At 42.6% G+C, this 21366-nt stretch overlaps 3 protein-coding genes across 3 annotated transcripts; 1 reads left to right on the plus strand and 2 right to left on the minus strand.

The window, feature by feature from the left end:
• Positions 1-730: 730 nt before the first annotated feature.
• Positions 731-1291, minus strand: LOC136429405 (uncharacterized). Its single transcript, XM_066419237.1, has one exon. The coding sequence runs from the start codon at positions 1289-1291 to the stop codon at positions 731-733; it is 561 nt and encodes a 186-aa protein (XP_066275334.1).
• A 4915-nt stretch (positions 1292-6206) lies between these two features.
• LOC136430476 (ileal sodium/bile acid cotransporter-like) lies at positions 6207-10339 on the plus strand. The gene is made up of 3 exons (XM_066421137.1): positions 6207-7203; positions 8315-8519; positions 9026-10339. The coding sequence occupies exons 1-3, from the start codon at positions 6794-6796 to the stop codon at positions 9608-9610; spliced, it is 1200 nt and encodes a 399-aa protein (XP_066277234.1). The 5' UTR covers positions 6207-6793; the 3' UTR covers positions 9611-10339.
• Positions 9754-20754, minus strand: LOC136430475 (conserved oligomeric Golgi complex subunit 8-like). The gene is made up of 11 exons (XM_066421136.1): positions 20490-20754; positions 17272-17475; positions 16995-17099; positions 16481-16642; positions 15696-15911; positions 15268-15340; positions 14604-14812; positions 13367-13551; positions 12717-12882; positions 12122-12236; positions 9754-11467 (listed from the first exon to the last, which is right to left on the minus strand). The coding sequence occupies exons 1-11, from the start codon at positions 20721-20723 to the stop codon at positions 10854-10856; spliced, it is 2283 nt and encodes a 760-aa protein (XP_066277233.1). The 5' UTR covers positions 20724-20754; the 3' UTR covers positions 9754-10853.
• Between the last annotated feature and the right edge of the window lie 612 nt (positions 20755-21366).

Below are 21366 nucleotides of genomic sequence, written 5' to 3' on the forward strand. Positions count from 1 at the left end.
TGATATCGTATCAGTTCGACAATAGTGACAAACGAATAGTGGTATTTGTTGGAAAATCTCTCATGATTAGCATGTACTCGTAGATCTCAGCGTGTTATAACGGCGTATTGGTGATCACCAGTACGGCTGACGTCAGAAACGAAGTCACTCGGTTTCTGCAAGAAACTCACTCTACTGTATATCATTTATAATCGTAAATAGCTACATCAGGTCGTTAATTATGTTCAGGAAGCTTTAATTTGTATTCTCCAAGCAGAGGTTTTGGTCGGGGGGTAGTAGTGGCCGGGGTTTTTTAACATTGCCTCCCGACCAAAACCTCTGCTTGGAGAATATTAATTTGTTCCAACTCCAGATCTTTTCAAATCTAAATTATGGCCGGACAATTTGGTGTAGATGCTAATCTTTTCATTGTTGTATTGGTGGCAAAGGTCATTATTGATACCGTACCGTTAACGATATTGATTTCGACACATGAATTTGCAAAACTATAAAACTATATTTGCGCTACGGTTATAAAGAGATGAGCTTCTGCCAGCCTTGGAGTTGTACTATACATCGTTATAAATAAACCTTTAACGTTAGGTGTTAGAATTAATTCTTACTAACTGAAGTCAAGTAAGTGTACTAGTGCCCAAGACATGAGCACTGAGCGCTTCTTCTTCTTCTTCCGATAATGTCCATCGGCCGGATATCGGCCATCACTGACATGTCACGGGTCAAGGGTCAGGTTCTAAGCGGAACTGGACACCTTCGAGACGAAGGTGGCCAGGGACGAGGACTGGACTGTGGCTTCAGGCAATGTATTCCAGTCGCGGACGGTGCGTGGGAAAAAAGAGTACAGTCTGTAGTCGGTACGACAGTTGAAGTGTCGGAACTGTTGACTGTGAACTCTCCGTCTTCTCCTGTTGCTGTCGGTCAGGGGTTTCAGCGCGTCGCATCTCACACATGCCAGGCCGTGCTTGATCTTATAAAGCATGGTGAGACGGATGGAACGGCGACGGTCTTGCAGAGGGACCCACTGTAGTTGGTCGAGCATGTCAGAAACACTGGAAGTGTTTCTGTGACGGTTGAGGACGAACCGTGCGGCTCTGCGCTGGATCTTTTCGAGCTTGTTGGTGTTCCCGGTGGTGTGGGGATCCCAGACGCAGCAGGCGTACTCTACAATTGGCCGAACCAGGGTTTTGTATGCCAGCTCCTTGGTCTTACTGGAAAGAACCTTCAGGTTCCTCCTCAAGAAACCCAGCGTTCTGTTGGCCTTTTCGCTTAGAAGTCTGATATTGAGTCTTGTCATGGTTGTTTCAAAACAAGTAACACTTATTCACATATTTTAAGACAAAAGCAAAATCGGATGAGATCTTACAACGTAACACAACATTAACAAGTACTCGGCGAAGATAATTATAGAGCATATTTTTTCCTAGTCAATATTTGATGGTCATATTGTATTAGACCATACAAAACCAACTCAAGTTATGGTAACCCCTTACTGACAAGCTACATGCAGTCATACAAACATTGAATAAAAGTCTTACAAGCATACAAAAGTCGTATTTGATTTGCCTCGGTGTTATTGCTAAATGCTAACGTAGTTTTTGTGCAATAACAATACTTCTACTTGCCACAGCGCAAGACGCATCTTCGCGTGTGCCTTCCACGACCAATAATATCAGTGATCGATCATCTCAAATAATCACCTAGTGCCGTTAACTGCCCAAAACAGCTCCCACAAGCCTTAAGTATATCCATTAAGCCTTTGATGCATGGTTCCGAGAGACCATGTAATAGCTAGTGACAGACTGCAGCGAGTTATTCTGTTGATGACTCTTTTGAAAAACATTAACGTTGGACACAATTCCTCTGGTGATATTTCAGCCCGCGGCAGTTATAAACATCGTTTCACCCCCCCACGCGATATCTATGATTCCTGCATTAATGTGATTTAAACGCCCGGAGATGTCCCTATTATATGTGCAGTGGCGGCTGGTGCTTAACGCAGCGTGAAATTGTAAGATTCATCATAAATGTTGTACGGGGTCAGCTATTCATGGATTAAATACTACGTTGTCTCGGCATTCGGTAAGTAAACGGTATATCAACTTCGTTTTAACGCCATGCGCACAACCTCAGCTGGTAGCTTTCAAAGGTTGGTAAAGAAATAGGGGTGTTTAAAGATAATAGACATGTTGTAGTGTTGCGGATATGTCTGTTTGACAAAGCTGAGCGTGGTCGGCAGGCCAAGCTTTGTTTGTAGCGTTTCATGATAACTACACGAACGACAGTGAATTTTGAAGATTACGTTAAAGGGAATGCGTCACGTTGAAACTGGAATTATCTATACTTTGCCGAAAATGCTACTGAAAGAGCTACAATTTTGATTTTCGCTGGTATATGTACTTATATTGGCTGTCACACGCACACACATACGCACGCACGCACACACATACATCTACACACACACACACGCACGTACACACGCACACAAGTACACACACGCGCGCGCACGCACACACGCATGTGACACAGATACACATACGCACACGCGCGCGTACACGCAAAATCACACACACCCTCTCACATGCACAAAGTTACACACACAAAACTAACATCATAATATCGACATGGTATATGGCTAGCCAGGCTAGGTGTAACAAAATGAACAGGATGATTCGCCCATTAGCGGAGTAATTGATTGGCAAATGAATAAATGATCAACACCATTAATACCACATGCCGCATCTGTCGCGGCAACATTGTACGGCAATGTAGGAGAAGCGCCTTCTTACAATTTTTATGATATCTGCAGCCGCAAATGCAAAATGTGTGCACGAAACTGACGTTTTCTTGGGCACTTCTGTGCGGATTGAGCACGTTTTTACCTATGTTCATACGGTGATAATTAGTTAAATTCTCCTAACTTATCTACGAACCAAATATTGGATACTACTGGGAAACCGATGAGCGACCAAACAAGGTCTTGAGATCCGATTGGAAGACATTGAAGATCATTGAAAGATCATTTGAAGACTTTGGAGATCGTTGAAAGATCATTGAAAAACGGAGATCATGGGAAAATCTGGAAAATCATTGAATGATTAGTGGAAGACCTTGGGGGATCATTGAAAGGCTTTGGAAATCTTAGAAAGGTTATTGGAAGACCTTGGAGATCATTTGGAGATTCTGAAGACCATTGAAACATCATTGGAAGACCTTGGTATTGTCTAGATCTGATTAAATTTGTGGACCCTCAATGCTCTCCACGGTCTTCCCTACTCACATGGTGAACATGATATTGAACGGTGTAACATGTGCAGTTTTCCAAGTAATTGTTACCACGACATGTATGATCTACATGTTTGTCGTCCATTATTAAAGCTTCAGATCCTTAAAATTGCCATTTAACAGTTAGTTCAGCTTCCGTTGCAAAAACTAGAACCATACCTATAATGAAGAGGCCCCGACTACTGAACCAATACCCTTCCCATCGCTTGCTGCGGAACCAAATTGGCGGGGTTTGCGGCGGTAATTGCCAGATAATAGAAGGAGAACCGCACCAGGCAGATATCCCATTTGAATCAAATGAGGTAGTGATTAAGCGTTCTGACCTCGGCTATAAACGACGGAGATAGGGGAGCGCTTATGGCTCTCTTTTAATTGTTAAAGACCCCTATTTGTGAGAACGGTAAATGGGAAAAGTCAGGACGCAATGTTATGGGAGCCATCAATTGATTAGTTTGGAATGGGTAATAAGTCCATTTGGAAATAAGGGTGGGGGGGGGGGGGCGGTAGAGCCAACGTTTACAGGCAACACACCAACCGTTACAAGTCTGAACTTAATGAACGGATGAAGAAGCATAATCTTTGCTTCGATTTGTGCAGATGATAATTTCAAAACAGATGTGGTAGGAAACATTCTGCCGACATGGAACGTTTGGAAGATAGCAATGTGCTGGATTAGCTTGACCATTGCCTAAAACTTACGCCCAATGACAACGTTGAAATTGTTGCTTGTGACTTTTGCACAATCAGATAAACTCTAATCAATTCGCCTGTAGAATTGTGCGTGATGTACTTCTGTGATATTAAGATTAGAATTCTGATGAGAAAGGAAATTTAGTATCTAAACCTTAACTGAAAATTTCTTTGCGTTAGGTATCTAAGTTTGATGCGGAACCATCAAAATAGCAGTATTGATTGGTAAGATATCGCGTTTTAATATCACTGTGGTTATACGTCTGTTTTATCACCATGACCAGAACTTAGCTTATAAGTGCATAAACGTACGATAGAGGTGTTTCATTCATTCATTAAACAGCTTAGAGTCCGTCTGACACGTCGACCTCCTATCTCCAAGCAGATGCGTGGTTTTGGCTTGTTTTTGTTTTCACCCTTTTATTACAGGTTTGCGCATTTGAAATATAGATTTTTGGCGATTTTTTTTGTTTGATAAAAAAAAAAAATTCGCCAAAAATCTATATTTCAAAATATTCGCGTAGGCACGCGTCATTCTTTTAGTATTACTATCATGCACATTCCTGCAAAGTTATATTGATGAACATCGAAGCATAAGCCAAGGAGAGCGTTTTTTCTAAAAAAAAGGGGCGTGGCCTTATAAATCTTGATGACGTAATCATGACATCATACTAATTTGCATAAATCATCACCTTGCTATAAGGTACTACCTTAAAAAAAATTAAGGTTGAGGAAGGTTTAGAAGGCTTAAGAAAGGTTTTTTTCAAAAACATCCCAAAATTCCTCAGCCACCCTTAGACAATACCTTAAGTCTTTGCCTTAACAAGCTAATACATTGACAGGTATAAGTATCGATCTAAGCAAATTTCACATAGAAACTTTACTGTATCAATTATTACTTACGACGTAAAAGCACTTTACGTAACGTCATTCTTATGACCCACCAATGAACTAGATATGATGATGTAGACATGTGTCTGTAGCAAGGTTCGCAAAACTGAGAAAGTTAAGGTCTCATGCCTGAATTAGTCCGCGTGTAAAGAATCCAGCCTAAAAAATTACAGGGCATAGAAAGCGTGTGTTTAGGTGGATCATAAATTGCCTTTTATTGGCCCCACTTGATATAAAAAGACTTTGAGATGAAAGCTTGTTTATTACTGCTGTCAAGATTAGGTAGGAAAGTTTCGTCATCCGAGCGACTAGTAGGTCGGAGGTGTACGCATTTTGCCATGAGTGCTGCGGTCAGCCGCTGGCGGTACAACAGCGGCCTCGTGCGGACAGTGGCTGCTTGCAGTCTAAAATGCGATAAATATTGTTATAATGGTTAGATTTGGGTGAATCTTTTTTTATTGCACGACGAACACGTGTGCTTCCAACAGAAAGCAAAACATCTTCAGTGCAGTTGTTCGTTTTCTAGATTTGCAGTCAAAAAGTATTTCAACGTTGATTCCCATGGAACGGCCTAATTGCCGTGTGAGACCTAAAAGACCATGGGCGATAGTCAACGAAGGACGTCGCGAAGGACGATGAACTTTGAAAGACTAAAATGCAAAAATGGACAAGAATCTGAGGTGTAAAATGTATCAAGTAATGCCAACAGCTGCCAAGAGAAAAACAACGAAACAAAGGCTCTACCCACCATTTGATGTATTTCAACCAAAAGTTTGTTCCAAAGAGCGAATTCACCAACATGCAGTGGATAATTGACTTAGGTTATGTATGTTGGTAGTCATTTCTCTTCATCCTATGGATCTAGAAGTGACGCAAACCATTTCAATTACCAATCCCGATGCCTACATGCTGGGTAATGCTATTAGCATTGAGTCCACGTTTTCTACTCGGTCGATTCTAATGAAAGTATAGAAGATACAAAGAACGATTGTTCGGTTGAGCAGCTGTAACACAGGGGTAATATGCGAAATAAACATGCACAATGGAAGTTAAGTTTACATACAAATAGGGTCGCTGAGAAAAGTGAGAGATTTTGTTGCTACTATACCCTCTAGGCGCCGTGCGTGTATTCCTATATTAAACCATTGGAATTGGATCCTTTTTTTCACCACTAAACATTTTACCAACCGCCACCACCCAGCTCTTGTTAACTTTCGAACTGTCCCGCACTAGATACATTATCCTTGCTTAACTTCCCAGAACCAATTATCCTACGAAGTGTAGATGAAAGATTTCTAGTTGTTTAAATCGTCTCTATATGGCCTTATCAAGGTCACCGCTATGGTTAGGTTCATAGGTCAAACAGCCAATCATATACAGCGGTTGTGCGCAGTGGGTTTTTATTACGTCGCATGTGCAGTCGGTGTAGACGTAAATAACTGGTTGCTTTGAAACAAAGAATTATGCTCTGTGGAACACTCTGCCTAATCCGAACAGAGGAGCTTTATTCAAATGAGGCAAAGAAGAAAGGAGATCCTTAATCTGTGGAGCAACATGTGGTGATGTTTTGACCCGGAATCTGGGATTGAATGTGAAGATTGCGGATTTCACCAGCCAGACATGTCATGTAAGAGTTTGGGATGTTTATGTCTCTTGACAGACGACTTCTGGTGGATTTTGTAACGTTGAGTGACTCGCTTGGTTATCATCAAGCAGAGAATTTGGCAACAGATTTCTCAGACAGGGTCTGACCTCCGTGAGCTCATCAGATATTCTAGTCCATAGCTTGTGCGGGGGTGGTTCGTGGAACAAGCGACAGGCATCTCTTTGGTGCGGCCGATTGGAAGAAGACGGAGAAGAGAGAAACGACGTTGTTCCAACTCGCTTCGCTTTTTGCGTTGGGTTGATTGGTAATCAAACTTGACCTCACAAAATGTCTGCCGAAGGCCTTGCACTTGCCGGCCCCTTCCCGAACCAGACTGTGGCTGGGAACCAGACGGCGGTAAACAACGGCAGCGCGCTGAACTTGAACCCGTTACTCATTGATCCCATGGTGAACCTGACCATGAACATATGGATGAGCGTGTTTGTTGTGATCATGATGCTGTCTCTCGGTTGTACCATGGAGTATCATGTGGTACTACAGCACATCAAGAAACCGTTCGGTATGTTTATCGGGTTTCTGTCGCAGTTTGTGATCATGCCAGCACTGGCTTACGGGATGGTGCACGCGGTGGGATTGGGGGGCCTGTCGGCACTGACCGTGCTGATTCTAGGGTGCTGTCCCGGCGGAAAGGTGTCCAACATCTTGGCTCTCCTGGCAGCGGGAGACATGAATCTGAGGTACGCAAAATGTCGAGTCTTCTTCTTTAAAAAAAACAAAAAACATTCACACAAACAGCTGTTGTCTGTTTTCATCTATTTTACGTGTAGAAAAAGTTCTTGTTCTATTACTTGCCGCGACATGATTTGTGTTTTTTTCTCTCTCTCGAATCTCCAATGTTCAAACCCTGAACAATTTCGGTTGCATTTTTTGTGTGAACAAAGGCCCCTTGTGGACAAGCATTCTTCATGCATTCATGCAAATATTCTTACAGAGCATAATACAAGACTTAGTGTGTCGTGTGGTATATTAGAAAGTAGATGACGTTTCTCTCCGCAGATGTTGGGACTGAAATCGTTGGTTTCCTTTTTTTTCTGAGAAAATAATGTGCAAGATTTCATATTGATTTAAATTTTAAGAAACCTGAGCAAGCTGACAAGAATCAAAAACGAAGTCAAACTTCTTGTATGCGCCAATCCCCCAAGTTACCACAGTTGGAATTTCTCAACATCAAAACCTTGTAATTTAAAGTGTGTCCTGTTCTCTACTCTACACATTGTGTTCATGGTAACATCAGATACGTGAATGAATGGCTTTGGACAATGAAATCGCAGCGAATGTTCAAGTCTTCATATTTTTGTGTCACCACCGACGAATTTTCTCAACATCAAAACTTTTTAAGTGTGCTCTGAGTGCTACTGTATAAACTATGTCCATGTTAACGTTAGGTACATGGACAGATATATAGCTTTGGAAAATCAAAATTATACCACAGCGCATTTTCAGCATATTTGCCACAGTCAAATTTTCAGAGCATTAGATTAAAAGTTTTCAGGTGTGCCAGACCCTACAAAATGTGTCCACGATAACGTTAGGTTCATATGTACATGGAACGTAGAAAATGAAACTACAGCATATGCATGGACCGGCATATATTTTTGTATTACCACGGTCGAATTTTCTCAACATCACAACTTTTTAATATGTGCCCTGTTAAGTGTGCCATACTCCTCAAAACATGCCCATGGTTTAATAGGTACATGTAAATAGAACAAGAAACTACAGACTGAGTATATTCTGCATATTTCTAATTTTTATCTCTGAGGTCCGCGTATCTTTTCATTTCCCCAGTATCTGCATGACCGTGTGCTCCACCACGTTAGCCATGGGCATGATGCCGCTGTGTCTGTGGCTGTACGGGCGGAAGCTGTCCGACTCGCAGACCGTCATCCCGTACGACTCCATCGGCATCACGCTTGTCTGTATCATCGTGCCTGTTGCAATCGGCGTCTACATCAAGTACAGGTCGGACAGGGCCGCCAAAATCATTCTTAGGGTAGGTGTCGTTAGTTTGGAAATCTTCCAGAATACAGAACGCTTTTTTCTGATTCTTGTTTTCTACCTAGCTATAATCACTGTCATTTGACCTGGTATGTGTCCGCTTTTAGCTCCAGATCGCACAAACTCTGAAGCTAAAAAAAGGATGGATACCAGCAGGCTACCTTCCCTTACATGTTGGACATTCTCCGTACGGTATTGGATTGCAACAGCATATTGAAGGCATTTTTTGGATGGAAAAGGTTTCTGGACAGCTTTGTCAATGGTCGTCTGTCATAGCCTCACTGAAAATTTGACAGCAGAATGTGTCAGCGCACTAATGACAGTAGAATGAGAGTTAAATGAATATGTCCAGTAGGGCTCATGATTAGGTTGTCCCGAGATATTTCAAATGAAAAGGCACTGTCATTTACGCTCTTTTTTTATCTATCCATTCACATTTTCTTCTTACCATCTAGTTTAATTTTGTACAAGAAAGTTTATCTGCAATCCTTATCTTCACAGGTAGGAGGTGTGATCGTGCTTCTACAGTTGGTGATCGGCATGTGCATCGCCGTCTTCCTGTGGGGGATCGACAGGCTGTTGTCCATCCCGCGCACACTGATCGTGGTGGCCGTCGTAATGCCGTTCTGTGGCTACGTGCTCGGGTACATCATGGCGTCTGTCTTCCGTCTTCCCCAGAACTGCCGCCGCACCGTTTCCATGGAGACGGGCTGTCAGAACTCCGGCCTCTGCATGTCCATCCTCAAGCTCTCGTTCCCAGTGGAGGAAGTCGGTACCGTGTTCTTCTTCCCGCCGCTGTACGCCATTTTCCAGACGGTGGAAGCGTTAATATTCATCGTCTTGTACCACGTGTGGGCGCGGAAGTGTGGGAAGGAGAAGGGGGATCTGAGCCTGCTTGCCGCCCTCAAGAAAACGGGCCAACATGCCCAGAATGGCATCAGTAGAGACCTCCAACCAAACGGCGGCCCATTAGAGAGGTCCACGGACGGCACGGATCTCACCACACCGGTGGCCACAAGTATCAGTTCCGGAGACAACAACAACGCCAATGCAAGGAGTCAAACAGAATGGGAGAGCATGTTGTAAACGTTTTCTCCTTTTTTTTTTCCATCTTGGCAACAATATATTCACTTGGGAAGAACACCTCCACCATCGTATAACCCTTCTGTTCTAACGTGGAAAAACACAAGCGAAAACTTGCAAGTGCAAACATTTGAACGGCATGCAACCACTATCTGATTGTTTTATTGTAACATACTACCTAAGTCGTTCTATTTCTTTCTTATATTTGTGTGTATAAGTTGCTTTGAGTTGTGTTAGCCCCCAGTACCTTTTCAAAACTGCCTTTGTGTCAATATGCATATGTGTATCCTGGCGAAATAAGAAAAGAATGAATTGTTTAAACTGCTAGCCTTGGTGGACAGTACTCTTGAAGCTAACTAGGGATGGTGCTACCGATGACAACAACTGTTAATATAATGTTACATCTGTGGTGTGTATTAACTATCATGTGACCCACTAGTTTTTTATGGGAATACTGTACAAAGTCTTATTGTCTTTTACTTTTTGTTGGGAAGAAAGTATGTTTTGCTTTTTGAAGGGAAGGAGTATCATCACAACTAATTATCTGAAAAAAATTGTTGGTAACCATTGTTTACATGTACATGTATAATGTATCTTAACATTTTGTATTCAAATGACAATGTACTTGTCATAACATATTTTATCTAGCATATGGTTTTGAATTGTGTATCTTCTTAATTGTTAATAAATACTTTAATAGAGCTTTGATCAGAATAAAATATCATAAATGTACATATTTTGTCACCTTGTCAAAACGTACCTCGTAAGTTTGAAATTGACTTCAAGTTATGGTAAATTTTTCTCACTTATGCTAACCAGGAACTCTATTAAAGACCACCATGTCAAAGAAAATGTGGATTTAAAGAGATCTACTAATGCAGCATCAGTAATCCCTATGGTATGTGCACACTTCAGATATCCAGCTCCCAATTGCAAACTTATACACCAACCTATAATAAGCAAGTCTCTCTGGCCATACCCAAGTGGTTACAATGTTTGCCTAATACACATATACATTTATCCCTAACATCTTATGTCCATGGGCCTTTTTTCATCAGTAAATGTTGTTGACTGTGGACCTGTCACATGACTACTAGAGGTCAAATGACAAATAATGAAAATCTCTTAAAGACATCAAAAGGGCTCAGCTAGGAGCTCAAGTTTATAAAGAAATTACATAATTTTCCCTCCTCTAATGAATAATCCTGAAATGTTGGGCCATCCCACTGAGAGTGGACCAATGATCTCATTGCCTAGGTATGTCTTCTCCTATGTCCTCCTCACCAAACTCTGCACCTGTCTGTTGAGGCAGGTCTGAGCTGCTGCCATCTGTAGGTGCTAAACTGTTTGCACTACTGTCCAATGGCTGCTGAGTATCACTGACGGTTGCCATGCCGACATTGGTTTGATTGGCAGGCCCGTTCTGGACAGTGGTGTCAGGTGGTGGGGTGACCTCAATTGGAGGTGCTGTAACAGAGACTGTTCCATCTGGTGCTGAATCTGGGGAGGTTGTATCTCGTGTTGTATCTTGTGTTGTATCTTGTGTTGTATCTGAGGCTGCAGCAGCTGGCTTTGTATTCAAAGCCCCTGTATCTGGGAGTGTTGTATCTGAGGTGGATGAATCTGAGGGTGTTGTATCTGGGGGTGTTGTAGCTGCAGTTGCTGTATCTGAAGATGCTGTATTTTGGGTTGTTGTATTCAGAGATGTTGTATCAGGGGTTGCTGTAGCTGGAGTTCCTGTATTTGCGGGCTCCTTCACATCTTCAGTGAAAGCTACAGTTTCCCCTGCCCCTGGTAGTTGCTCCACACTGCCCTGTGCAGTGTTAGCTAGGTCTGCTGTCTTAGTGCTTTCAGAAACCTCTGTAAATAAACATACATAAACCATGATAAGTGTTGGTGAAATCCCTAGCCTGATCCCTACAACACAGTCATTCACGCCAATTCCTATCTATATAATAAACTGTAACTGATGACTGAATACTAAAAGTGGAAACAAAACTGAAGGAGTTTCATTCCAATTTGTTCAGATTTCAAATCTTTGGCCTTCATCATCTTTGGTACGACAATTCACATACTAGGATTATTCCACATGTAACATGAAATTACCTTTCTCTCCATTATCAGTTCCAACCTAATTACCACTAAGTATACTAAAATAGTACTTTGCAAGTATTTTCCCAAATGCTACACTGCCTGAATCATTAAAATACAGTGGACTTTTCAATGATCATCACAACCTTTTAGTTTGCTTTCTGTGTCTACGAATATGTTGTTAATTTTTCCAACGGTTTATAGATGATATCAAGGGAAGGGGAAAACTGCAGCAGAGAAACAGTGACAGCAAAATACTGTAGTGTCAAATGCACCCCTAACCACACAACACACATGTGTGCAACAAGATGTGCAAATTATAGCCACATCCGAAGCCATAAGAGAGCTCCAGAGGTTCACAGATAGTCTTCTGAGACTGGACTGCCAAAGAAGAAGATGATGTCTAGCTGCCTACAGCCTAACCTGGCATGTCAGTGATCAGAAGGCTGGTTAGACTGGTTGTGTCTACTGTTCTGGTAGGTAGCAGGTCCTGTAGGGGCTGGATCACAGTTTCCACATCAACAGCACACACCGATAACTGGAACACAGACACAACTGTATTACAGAAAGTGGAATCATAGCCATTTACATGTAAAGATGTATAATTTCTTGTATGTAAGTAACTAAATGAAGAAAGAAATGAACATGTTATCAAATGCTAAGTCAGTGTGATAAGTACTAACAAAATAACATCAGGCATTTGCTTGTTTTGTATAACCGTTAATCTGTCATGAGGCATAACACACCAGTTTTGCACCAGTTTTGCCTTTCCAAAGGGCACAACATCAATAATCTTTACACCAGTGCCAATGTACATCTAGCAATAATGATACATACTTTACTCTTTGTGAATCCATGTAATAAATCAATAACACCATGCATGATCTAATGACACAGCACAGTTTAGTGCGACTATTTTCCTATTCTTTCTAATTCACCAAAACCTATCAATAAGAATCATTCTGCAAATAAATGGCAGAGAGAGAAAAAAAAGGATCATAAACATAAGGATAAGAACCTTGGCAACATCAGCAGTGGGTACTCCAAGCACCTGCGCCACAGATGCAGCTGGGTACATCACCTGCAGGCAGGTGTTCACAAATGGCACCAGGCTGTGGGCAAAACTGGAGCACAGCCGCCCAAACAGCTCCTGCTCACTGGCAGACATCGCTGATTCCTCTGCCCTGAGAGGTGAAGAGAAGACAGCATGGTCATGAAATGCTTGAAAGTGCCTGGCCTCACTACAGCAATTGTATTATACCATGGGCCAACAACTTGAAGGCAATCAGAGATGGCAGACTGCACACCCATACCCATCAATACCCATCCTTCCCTCAGACAAAAATAGCGGCACTGAGGATGTATGGCAGCACTACATGTCACATATTGGGAATAATAGTAACACACACACACAGACAGACATATCCTCACACACACACAGATAAGCCACAAACACTACTTCACCATGCACAATTCATAGCACTGTGAAAGCAACATATATTCATATGAGTGGGTTTACTATTTCATCGACAGGAAGGACTTAAAGAATATGGCGATTTATGAAAACACATTAAGTGTCAAAAATCTACTGCATGTGCCACTTTAATATTGCAGATAGAGCTTTGTAACTGTTTGATGCGTTTGATGTAAACGTTGTGATATTCTAACCTGTGGAAGGCCAGGATGACATCCGTTGCCTTACACAGGGAGGTCTGCAAGACTGTCGCCAGTTCCGGTACCACTCCGATTGGAGCGCACAGACGCAGCTCGTTGAACCCTGTCAGGAGGCCGTTGCAGTAGGCAGCCAATGGGGGGAACTCTAACAGGCCCATTGGCAGCTGTACAACACCAGACTGAAATACAAGATGAACACAAGGTGAGCAGAAACATGTGATAAATATAGAATACAACACGGGGTATTCCGTATCACCCGAGGTACCAGCCCGACCGCGGGTCGGATCGCCCGACGGCCGTAGGCCGGAGGGCGATCCGACCCGCGGGAGGGCTGGGACCGAGGGTGATGCGGAATACAACGTGTTGTATTTTATTTATGTCATACCTTGGTCTGCCCACCCGCGAAAACATACATTTCAATGCGGAATGCGCCAGAAGTTGAGGGAGATTTGTGTCCTCGAACAAGAAACTGTAGCAACATTGATTCCAATCTCCGAATCCGGTATTCGAATTTCCGACGGCCGCACAACCGGCGCGCTCAAATGCGTTCGAAATATTCTATGGAAGCCTGTGTGATAACACTTCCGAACCCTATGTGATCCGGATAGTTATCACACGGTCCGGAACACCCGTATCAGGCCCAGGTATGACATAAGATCGGTTATGGATTGTTCTGAACAAGGGAACGGTACCACGCATTCACACTTTCAGCATGTGTGTGTTTGGATGTGTGTTACTAATGTGCGTCGGGATGTGTGTCCCCGATGTGTGTTGGGATGTGCGTTACTCATGTGTGTGTGGATATGTGTTGCTGATTTTTGTCACTGATGTGTGTTGGAATGTGTGTTGGGATGCGTGTTACTGATTTGTGTTGGGATGTGTGCTGGTATGTACATTTTGTATGTTGCTGATGTACATGTATGTGGGGAAGTGTGTTACTGATGTGTGTCACTGATGTGTGTTACTGACCTGACTGATGGATGACATGACAGTCCCAGACAGCAGCCCAGGGATAGACACCAGGGTGTGTAGGGATGTGTGTTACTGATGTGTGTTACTGATGTGTGTCACTTATGTGTGTTATTGATGTGTGTTACTGACTTGACTGTTGGACAGCATGACACTCCCAGACAGCAGCCAAGGGATTGACACCAGTGTGAAGGGATGTGTGTTACTGATGTGTGTTACTGATGTGTGTTAATGATGTGTGTTAATGATGTGTGTTACTGACCTGACTGATGGATGGCATGACAGTCCCAGTCAGCAGCCCGGGGATGGACACCAGTGTGTAGGCCTCCATGTCCTGTTGGAACTTCCCCGTGGCCTCTTGCACCGTGGTGACGAAGTTCCTCATGGCGGCTCGTTGGAAGAGCGGGATCATCAGCGCCCTGAAGTCTGCGCCCACCCGGCTGAACGACAGCCCGAAGTACATACACTGTCCTGCAGAATACATTGAACAGGGTTGAAAAGTGCCCTTCACAATTATATAGAAGGTTTGTCCTATTCATGGTACAAGTCAAGCGAGACCTACAGCACTTCTTCCCAATGTCAAAAGCACCTGCCACCAAAAAATCATGACCACATCATGACCAGAACAGAAGATACAACACACAAGAAATTCTGCTGCAGTACCAATTAATTGCAAGGAAAGCTGCAAGAAGGCTCAGAATGACCTTGATCTTCATCGTCCCAAGACCTATCAACACAATCCATCCATAGTTATTGGACAGGTAGCTTTTCTTTCACCAAGTCATCCCTCTTCTTCTCCATAAGTGTGTTGGGTGCATTTAAGTGCAGATCTTGAGGTTTGATGCTTAGTTGAAGCTTTCAATTGCACTTTTCAGAAAAGAGACTCATCCATAAGCCGGTTTCTTTAGAAATGTACTTTAACAAACCTAGAAGTGAATCTAGACGACTCCCCACACCCTGCTGCAAGTCTTCCTCTAGCATCTGTAAGATGTCTGACACCTGTAAAAGACATCATCAGTGCTTTCTTAAGAAAAAAAATCCCAATAATAAAATGTATAGGAAAAGTCATCTTATGCTCTAATCTATCATTCTAAAATACCCCCAGAAACCCGAAACTGAATCGCTACATGATGAACGGTGAATTCATTTTAGTTTGAGGTGATTAACATTTTTGTGGTAGGGAGGAAAACGAGGCATTCACGGTGTTACAAGTTTGTGGCTCACGGAATGGATTACTGCGAGAAAATCTGTACACAAAACCACCATGAATATTTCAAGATCCTCAGTACATACCTATGTACATAGCATATGAATGGAAAAACACACAAAACATGTATACAACAAACTTACACACCTTCTGAACAACCCAGCCATAGAACAGAGCCCCTTCGCTGGGGGAGTTGTCCTGTATGGTGGACATGACGGGGTCCTCGTCAGAGAAGATGGCCCTGTACTGCGTCATGATGTCAAACAGGTGCACACGGCTGGCCTCGATCACCTTGGTGATGTGATGGTAGGGGTCGTCCCTGGGGATGGCCTGTAGGATGCCCTTAAACCAGGTGTCTCTAGCCTATAGGAAGAAATGTTAATTCAAGTTAAAGTCCTTCCCGCATCATAGAAGAACTTTATTGCACGACTATTGTAGCAGGTACAAAGTATGACAACAACAGTTAACATAGAACAAGATATAAGTATGGAATAAAAACTATTCACTACAACAAAATGACTCTTAAGTTTTACATGATTCAAGTTGGGCTATCATATATGGTGCATAGGGCATTTCCCATTTCCAAAGCTTCTTGAGTTATGCTGTCCACAGACACACACATACACAGACAAACGGCATCTAGAACATAACCTTCCTGGTGAAGGTAATGATGGCAGCCATGTTGGTGTCCCTATTTGCATTTCAGTGAAATGTAGTCAAAGTGCACACAATGTCTTTGTGTCTTATCAAGCTCAGCTTTGAAACATTGACCAGTTTATTGAGCTTCATACATTAAATGGTGGTAATATCTTTATGAGTGTCAGAAGACTTCTTAAGGCCCCAAAAACGGTTGAACTATGATTCAAATAAATACAAACTGTATCATGGTGAAACAAGCTAAACTTTATAAAAACTTGTGATTCCCTAACTACCTGCAGGAATTTGATCCTTAGTTCCACCTCGGAGAAGGCTCCCATACGCCGGAGGTACCCGATGATCTTCAGACAGGCCGGTAGCTGGATGTTAGTCCGAAGTTGCTGTATCAGCTGACTCAGCATCAGTGCAGTGGATGTGGAAACTTCTCGTACAATGTCCTACAAAGACAGCAACATATTTGATACAATGCAGAAACGTCAAACAGAGATGATAAAAATTGGGGTTCTATACTTGGAAATACTTGTATGGGATGAACTACCATTACATTGGTCCATTATCATATGAACATACATGGCTAGAAATATTTTTTGCAATATTGCAAGTTTTCAGAAGTTATTCCTGCAATTTGAAAAAAAAAACTCTGCAAATTTTGCAGTTGGTTATTTCGAGCCCTGGCATATCATATTGAAAAGGTGAATTTTCTTCACCCATGTCTTGAATGACCAGTTAACATTCATGTCTCTCTCCTTTAACATAATATAGAGAATTGTGTAATTTCTGCATACAAACCATGATGACAGGAATGTTGGAGTGTTTCTTCTCCAGTCTGCTGACATGAGCTGCCAGCTCCAGGGCTTCCTCATAGTAACCATTCCGGACACACGTGTCCATCAGCTGAGGAAAACAACAGTTAAACAATATGGAACAAACAAACAAAAATTCATTCCTGTCAAGAAACTTGCATGTGCTAGTATATCCCCTTGTACTCTGACATTTTGTAAATTTGCATGTCTAATTCACATACATCTTTCTGGGAAACTTACATGCTTCTTCTCTGTGTACCTACCTGTGGCATCTCCAGAATCTCCAGTAGTTGCGTGTGGTGCGCCAGTGTGAGGGAGTTCATGCGGCGCCTAGTGTTGATGTCCTGGGCGTGCTTCAGGAAACTCTGACACTTCTCTCCAAACACCGGCAGCTTCTCCAGGAGATTCTCCAGACGTTCCTCCACCAAGCTGAAGTCCTCGAAGATGTCTTGGGAACATTCTGCTGTCTGTAAGGCGGGCGTAATGAAAATTTAATTTACATAAGGTGTATGTGTATGGGTTAGACGACTGATGCAATAGCCTAGTGGGTAGTGCAATTGGAAGTTTGTGGGTGCAAACCCTGGCCGTGTCATATCCAAGACTTTGTACATACTGCTTTCCCTGCTTAGCACTCAAAGCACTCCAATATCAAAGAGTATGGCAGTTAAACTTAAACACACACCACTACCAGTGGACTTAGTTAGTTTATAGTAGTCCCCTGCTGTAGTGCTTGAACAACTGTACCTTGAACTGTACCATGATCACTCAGGCCTGTCAGGGCTATTACAGCTAGATCCTGCTCAATTCACGTCTCACTGGAAACATTGTCCAAACTTCACGACCAAAAGTAAAACAGTCACTGCCGTTTTTAGTCAGTGTGACAAACACGTCCTTCTTCCCTAGGACGATCCAGGACTGGAACAGTCTCCCAGCCGCGGTTGCCCTTAGCCCAACCATTGAGTGATTGACAGCTTTAACTTTTAAGCAACAGTTATAAATTATGCACCACCCTCCTCTTTCCCAACCCCTGGTCTGTCATACTCTACATCCCCACTTCCAACCCGCAGTAGAATTCCCACGGAAGGTAGCATAATCTTCATCATGCTGAAGGAGGCTACCTTAACTGAAAGAAGAAGAAGACCCATATATATGCATGCATTCTGGCCTTCTATAATTTCTACTGATCAACGACCTCCCTGTGCAAGTGTATGGCTGGATTCATGACATGTATATATTTATGATTCATGATTTCATTCAGCAGATCAGTGCAGTTTATAATCTATTTATTGAGAAATGCTTCTTCTGTTGCAAAACTACGAAAACCACGCTCTCCTTTTTCAGCACTCGGTTCCAGTGCTGAAAGTGGCTTCAGCACTGGAAAACCAGTGCTGAGTTAAGTTCAGCACTGGAAAACCAGTGCTGAACTTTCTTCAGCACTGGAAAACCAGTGCTGAGTTTAGTTCAGCACTGGAAAACCAGTGCTGAGTTTAGTTCAGCACTGGAGAACTCGACGTCAGCACTGGAAACCGAGTGCTGAGACAAGCTTCGGCACTGGAAACCGAGTGCTGACAAATATTCCGCACTGGAATTTTAGTGGAAAACTAGTGCTGAGATACGTTACGGCGGTGACTTACTTGCGATTTCAAACCGAAGTATTTTTCCGGACTATTCACTGAAATTTATCCATAGCGCATATCTATGACAGATTTCGATTTCTATATTACCGGGGTAAAGTGCTCTGACGCTGCTCTGACTACTAGTAAGTCCTCGACGTGACCGATTTTTGAGTAAGATCTTCCGATGGGCCAGAGGTTAAAGGGTAACTGCAACGTCATTGGAAGATACCATTGTTTGCGGATAAGTTACAAGCCACCCGGGAACTCATTTGCCTACCTGAAAGAACAATTTCTACTTCCTTATTTAATTTCAAAATGTTAAATTTCAAAATACTGATTAGCAAACGAACCAATACAATTTTCAAAACACTTTATTTGGCACGATTCACGTGCACGGAAACACATTGAATATGGCAACAAAACAAGCCTTAAACCATGTGAACGCACCTATGTCTACACTACGCATCGTGTACAAAATCATAAATAAACCGGACAATACATCGTGTTCAAAATTACATTAAATAACGAACTGGTGAACGAATCTCAGTGTCCTCACAATACATCGTGTTCAAAATTACTAATAAACTGCTAAACGCATGTCTGTGTCCAGATAAATCATCATGTACAAAATCACAAATAACGAACTGGTGAACGAATCTCAGTGTCCTGACAATACATCGTGTTCAGAATTACTAATAAACTAGAGAACGCATGTCAGTGTCCCTTTTCAGGGCCACCCAAATCTCTCACAAAAGAGCTGTATCACATCACAATCACGAAACAAAGATATACAACTTATGACCAGAAAGAAAGAAAGAAATAAAGTTGTTCATTTGCTACACATCCCTCATACCTATATCTACTATATAATTACACAATGAACAAAATGACAAAATTGTGTCGGAATAAAGTTGGTCATTGTTTATTCTAAATGAATCAAAAAGTAAGTAAGTTAACAAGTGACCATGCTGTACTTCTTACGACAAATACTTCTCTCAGCACTGGTAAGAAAAACGTTCCAGTGCTGAAAACACTTCAGCACTCGTTTTCTAGTGCTGAGTTTTTTTCAGCACTCGTTTTCTAGTGCTGAGTTTTTTTCAGCACTCGTTTTCCAGTGCTGGGGATTTTTCAGCACTCGTTTTCCAGTGCTGAATTGTCCCCGAGCACTGGTTAATCCAGTGCGGAAAGCGTGGTTTTTGTACATCAGCACTCGGGCACCAGTGCTGAAAATACTTCAGCACTCGGTTACCAGTGCTGAAAATACTTCAGCACTCGTTTTCTAGTGCTGAGTTTTTTTCAGCACTCGTTTTCCAGTGCTGAGTTTTTTTCAGCACTCGTTTTCCAGTGCTGAATTGTCCCCGAGCACTGGTAAATCCAGTGCTGAAGGCGTGGTTTTTGTACATCAGCACTCGGTTCCAGTGCTGACGGCGAGTGGGTAACCAGTGCTGAATGACCTTTGACATGACCCGTGACCTGGCACCGCCGCTCTGTCGCGCATTCAGCACTGGTAACCGAGTGCCGAACTCCATTCAGCACTGGAAAACGAGTGCCGAGACAAGTTTCATCACTGGAAGACGAGTGCTGAAAGAAACTCAGCACTGGAATACAGCGATTCAGCACTGGAAAACGAGTGCTGAACTTTCTTCAGCACTGGAAAACGAGTGCTGAACTTTCTTCAGCACTGGAAAACGAGTGCTGAACTTTCGTCAGCACTGGAAAACCAGTGCTGAGGCCGATTTGTCCGTTGATTCAGCACTGGAATACCAGTGCGGAAGGCGTGGTTTTCGTAGACTTGCTCTTCTGTTTGCCTGTGAATGGATATCTCCAGTTTTTTGAAGAACTGGAAAAAGTCAACGTTAACTTACCTTGATGAATGTTTTGTAGTTGTGGAAGGCCAGATCTTGTGTTTGCTCTAAAATGTGAGCTCGTTCCTCTGCCAGCCTGTCGGGCTCCCTGCCTAGCTTATCGATGCCGTAGGAACTAAGTTCGGCCAGATAGAGGGCAACATCTGGCTGCCCACGCCAAGAATCGGGCAGCAAGTCTTTAAAAATTGCCGCAAGTATGGATTCATCTTCCACGTCCAACACACCCGTCGCCATTTTGTTTAGGGTGATACCACTCTGTAAGGAGGGGTGTAATCTTTGGGACAAGTCAAATCGTTGGCACTCCTGAACGGTCCTGAACGGGCTGGGAAAATAGAATTACAGATTGAACAAATAGGGAGACTATATTGCCAAAGAAACCAGTGTGTGGTTTTACCTTCCAGTCAAAAGTGTAATACATCGTAGTTTTATTTTGCTTTATAGCACTCTGACTCATTCTCTCTCCGTCTCTCCCCCTCTCTCCTCATGAATGAATTTTCATCATTTGTGGCATCACGGTAGGTAGTTCACAAAGAGAAGTACATTTGTACATCATTAAAACGAAGTACGCACGCAAATAATGCATTGATTAGCATTGATAAGGAAGTGTTTTCCATAGTAGGACTTTGATACATATGATACAACATACTCCAATCATGAAACCAAGTGTCACGCAAGTCCAATTTTGGTCGCTGCTCAGTCGCTCAGCGATCGCCGTCTAGTGGAAAGGAGGCGTTATCAAGCATGACGGGCCCTCGGAGTTGTTTTCGTAGTTACAATTAGATAGAATTCATCATGGTATCTTTTTGACGATTGGTCAACACTGCACTAGGATTCCCTGCGTTGCATACGATTTACGCACAACAATAAAGTTCGATAT

Source organism: Branchiostoma lanceolatum, chromosome 3 (genome assembly GCF_035083965.1).
Source record: "Branchiostoma lanceolatum isolate klBraLanc5 chromosome 3, klBraLanc5.hap2, whole genome shotgun sequence".
NCBI classification, from domain to species: domain Eukaryota; kingdom Metazoa; phylum Chordata; class Leptocardii; order Amphioxiformes; family Branchiostomatidae; genus Branchiostoma; species Branchiostoma lanceolatum.